At 34.3% G+C, this 4,415-nt stretch overlaps 1 protein-coding gene across 2 annotated transcripts in view; it reads left to right on the top strand.

Moving 5' to 3' along the window:
• Nucleotides 1-1,934: 1,934 nt before the first annotated feature.
• Nucleotides 1,935-4,415, top strand: part of LOC135195766 (uncharacterized) — a 16,130-nt gene continuing 13,649 nt past the window's right edge. Inside the window, exon 1 of one of the 2 annotated variants that reach the window (XM_064222214.1) lies at nucleotides 1,935-2,067. Coding sequence is in view for 1 of the 2 variants with exons in the window: in XM_064222213.1 (XP_064078283.1) it covers nucleotides 3,993-4,038 (46 nt within the window). In the remaining variant the exon portion in view is untranslated. Of the gene's footprint in view, nucleotides 2,068-3,977; nucleotides 4,039-4,415 lie in introns of those variants that run through there. The other variant, XM_064222213.1, reaches the window with a different exon arrangement.

A 4,415-nucleotide genomic window follows, 5' to 3' on the forward strand; every position in this document is an offset into this window, starting at 1 on the left:
CAAGGCTACCCCACCCCACCCCGCCTCTTTTGATCAGCTTCTCACTCCCCAATACTGTGATTACTTCCCTTGTGGTGCGAGTAAACATCCCCTAGTTAATTCAAGATATGTAATAGTTCTCTCTGTGCAAACTCCCAGGCATTTCATTCCCCTTGAGTGGTTTGTAAATTTTTAGGCTGTAAAAAAGTAGTGTGTAATGCTCCCCCCACGTGTTCCTCGCCTTAGTACTGATGCTAGAATGCAATCTCTTTGCAGACAAACACCGTGCCTGATTGTGGGAGAAATTGGGAACCCCTTGGAATAAGTTTTGGCGCAAAATTCTATCTCCGTGTCTGGTTGCACAGCCACGTGTTTCCGGTGGATAGACAATTAACCACCTTATTAGTTCCTGGACCTATGTAAAATAATGTAAATATAGTTAATTCAAAACTAAAGTCCAGCTTTTATGTAAATTCCTCCTTTCTCAGTAATATCGACCTTGTTTTTTTTTTTTTTTTTTTTTTGTGATCTCTCGTCCCTCCATTTAAGGCCATTTTTTGTGTGTTAGATTACGTTTTCCAGGAGGGAACGAACAATTCAGAACAATATGATTATGGGATAAAGAAATACCACCTTGGAAATGCAAGCAATTTTAAGAATACCACAAGACCTTGTAATATGATGTTTTCATTAATCGTAATATCAGTTCTAATGAGATAAGATAACGCGAATGATCCTACTGGATATGACACGATTAACGAAAATCCTGTGTTGATTTCATAACAATCTTTTACCCATCGTGCCGTAATGACCCCCTTTTTATATAATTTGTAGACCAAGTGAATTTATGTTATATTTAAATCATTTAAAAAAATACCGCATCGCTCAGGTAAGGTAAGAGGGTCATGACAAGTTGCTTGATAATAAGAAAATAATAGTAACTTTATGAAACTTTTAGTACCGTATGCTGCTTGTAAGTGTGTGTGTGTGTGTATATATTTGTGTGTGTGCTTAAACAGAGGTAGAGTTTTCGAATTTGAAGATAGACTGAAAAACAATTGAAACCAATTGACTTTCATAAACTGCTTTCAATTTTTAGTTTCCTTCAAAAGAAAACTATTGAGATGGCTTTGTCTGTCCGTCCGCACTTTTTCTGTCCGCCCTCAGACCTTAAAAACTGAGCCTAGAGGGCTGCAAATTGGTTTGTTGATAATCAACCCTCCAATCATCAAACGTACCAAATTGCAGTCCTCTAGCCTCAGTAGTTTTTGTTTTATTTGAGGTTAACGTTAACCATAATCCTGTTTCTGACAACGATATAGGACAGGCCACCACCGGGCCGTGGTTGAAGTTTCATGGACCGTGGCTCATACAGCATTATACCGAGACCACCGGAAGATATGTATTTTCGGTGGCCTTGATTACGCGCTGTACAGAAAACTCGATTGCGCCAAAGAAACTTCGGTCCTTTTTTTACCTGTTTTGCAAGGAATACTTTTCAAGATTTTTTTTTTTTTTCATTCAGTTCTTATTCATTCCTCGAACAACCTTTCGATATAGTTTCGAATTGAATTCGCTCTTTCTGTTATACTATGTCTCTAAATTTTACAAAGACGTTAACCTACAAAGTTTTTAACCTTCACGGCGTCAATAACCTAGATATTGTGGGGCCAGTTCTAGTAGCATAATCAACCAATGTTAACCTTTCAACTTTTCAGCGTTGTTTTAAGAGTCGAGGAATATATTTAAAAGCTCAGACAACCAAGACTTCTAAGTTAAAACAACTCTTTCTGAAGAGGAGAGGAAAGGTCGCTGAAAAAAAAAATCAACAGATAACAGAACTTCATCAGTCTTCAGACTCAATGTCGCTCCGAAGAGGCGAACTGAAGGTCACTTACTGCTTATCAGTCAGGATAACTGATAAAGCAGCTAATTACAGCCACACAAGTGGTACTTAAGAATATAACAGAGTTTGACTGAGGGAGAGATTGGTGGTCCCAGTCGTCTGTGCACTCTTGGCGCCGTCGCTGTTCCAGAACAAGATCCTTTACACGTTTTAAATTTCTGGTTGTTTTGTCCCAAAAAAAGGTGAGTATGGAATAAATTCTGAAGGTAAAATTCAGGCAAGTATTTTCGTTTAGTGTTGTTTACGAAAACTACGGAGCTGTTGTACAGTGTTTTTTATTTTATTTTTTTTATTTTATTTATATTTTTTTTACAATATACATAGATTTTTTCACACTTACGATATTGCATGTTCTTGAACTCTATATATATATATATATATATATATATATATATATATATATATATATATATATATATATATATATATAGATATATATATGTATATATTTATATATACATATACAATATATATATATATGTGTGTGTGTGTGTGTGTGTGTGTGTGTGTGTGCGCGTACGTGTACATACATATACATAAACGGGAAAAGCAAGGAGGACTTTAAAAAGAAGGAATTTTATAGGAACAGAAGCAGGACCAGAATTCCAAAGCTTGACAGTAGAAGGAAAGAAGCAGTCACAGGTGCAATATATATATATATATATATATATATATATATATATATATATATATATATTATATTACATCCTTATTGCCTAGTGTTTAGGACCTTCTACTTACCAACTGGAGATCCTGGGGTCCTGTTCCCGAGTGTGCCCCTGTTGACCTAAGGTGCCAATTATGTGCTTGGTTGTTAGTTAACTGGGGAGGGGGGCGTGTTAAAATAAATTGTATATGTTTGTGTAGAAGTTTTAGTAAGGGAAAAGATTTTCGCTTACTCGGGGAGTACACCTACAAACTACTTTGTTGTTGCTGTTGGTGGTGGTGGTGTGGGGGGGTTAGGAAAGATCTATGGAAGAGCCTGAAAAGGTCTGACAAAGGTGTTTTGCATTGAGTTACAGATACAGGAATTTTGGGATAGGATATTTATGATTTATATATTAGAATGAAATTGTTGAAAATAAATAATGTGAATGTTAAACAGCACAGAACAATTATTTCATTATTTCTGTTAAAATATAGCGTATTTATTTTAATTTTCAGTTGGTGAAACAAGGCTCGATTTGACAGTAGATTTTAGCACGTTTTAATTTACGTTAAGTTGGGAATACTATGTTTACAATTTATGCTCCAGGGGAAAATCTTGCACGCGTTCAAATAAGCTGGATGTCAGATCATGCCTTGTTATTTTTAAGTACATATTGATGTGAATAGTCCTGCATAAATGATGATAATTAATATGGATATCAGTACAGATGGCAAAAACTGGAAATGCTTGACTTATTTAGTTATTAGAAAGTAAAGAAAAAAAATCACAGTTGTAGAGGCAGGAAAGGCAGTGGGGGAATCGCTGAAGATTTAAGACAGAAAAAAGATTAAAGTTGTATTTATAATGAAAAGTATCGACAGCTAAGTAAAGTAAATTATGTAAAAGACAGTTTTTTTTTTCCCTTTTTTTTTTAATAATTTTTTTTCAAGTCGCGTGAAGTGACATTCTGATGGTTATAAATCAGCAGAATGAAAAGAGGAATGGGGAAAAGATAAATCGTTATTACAATTCTTCTCTTTTATTTTTTAGCTTTCGTTAAACTGATAACTCGTACTGAAAATCTGTGGTAAGCCTACCTCATTCATGGCATTCCCTGATTTGGTGTTGTTTTAAATCAAGAAAGACATTGTTGCATCGCCATTCTGTTGTACTTGATCTTTTGTTTTACTTATCGACGATTCCATGAGCTGACTTATCACCGTCCAAGCTGTGATTAGAAAATAAGAGTCACTGGATAAGAAGACTCCAATCATAATCTCGCCCAAGGTCACATTGGTATTCTCATTCCGTCAACAGAATGATAATCTGGGGTACGATTAGCGATGGCTTCGATGTTTTGATTGCGTCTTATCAAAACGTTATCAAGAGAGAGCTTTCTTTCTAGTTGGAGGCTAAAGAGATTCGAGTGTCTTTCCAAAGTCTTTTAACAAAGTATATATGCCCTTTCATACCTTCATCAAAATCTTTGGGCTTAGATTTGGAAGTAAATTTGCATGTGTGCTTTTTTTATTATACGATCTGTGATAGAAATGCTAGCTTGTATATGTGTTTAATTTTCAGTAATGACTAGTAAGGTGAATGCACATATTGCGTACATATATATATATATATATATTATATATATATATATATATATATATATATATATATATATATATATATTATATATGTGTGTGTGTGTGTGTGTGTGTAGAGAGAGAGAGAGAGAGAGAGAGAGAGAGAGAGAGTTGCCGTATCTGATAATGTTCAATGGATATTTATATAAACTTTATGTATTTATATATATATATATATATATATATATATTATATATATATACATACATATATATTATTACTTATGTGAATACATATCTATCTA

This window comes from Macrobrachium nipponense, chromosome 16, assembly GCF_015104395.2.
Source record: "Macrobrachium nipponense isolate FS-2020 chromosome 16, ASM1510439v2, whole genome shotgun sequence".
Taxonomy (NCBI): Eukaryota; Metazoa; Arthropoda; class Malacostraca; order Decapoda; family Palaemonidae; genus Macrobrachium; species Macrobrachium nipponense.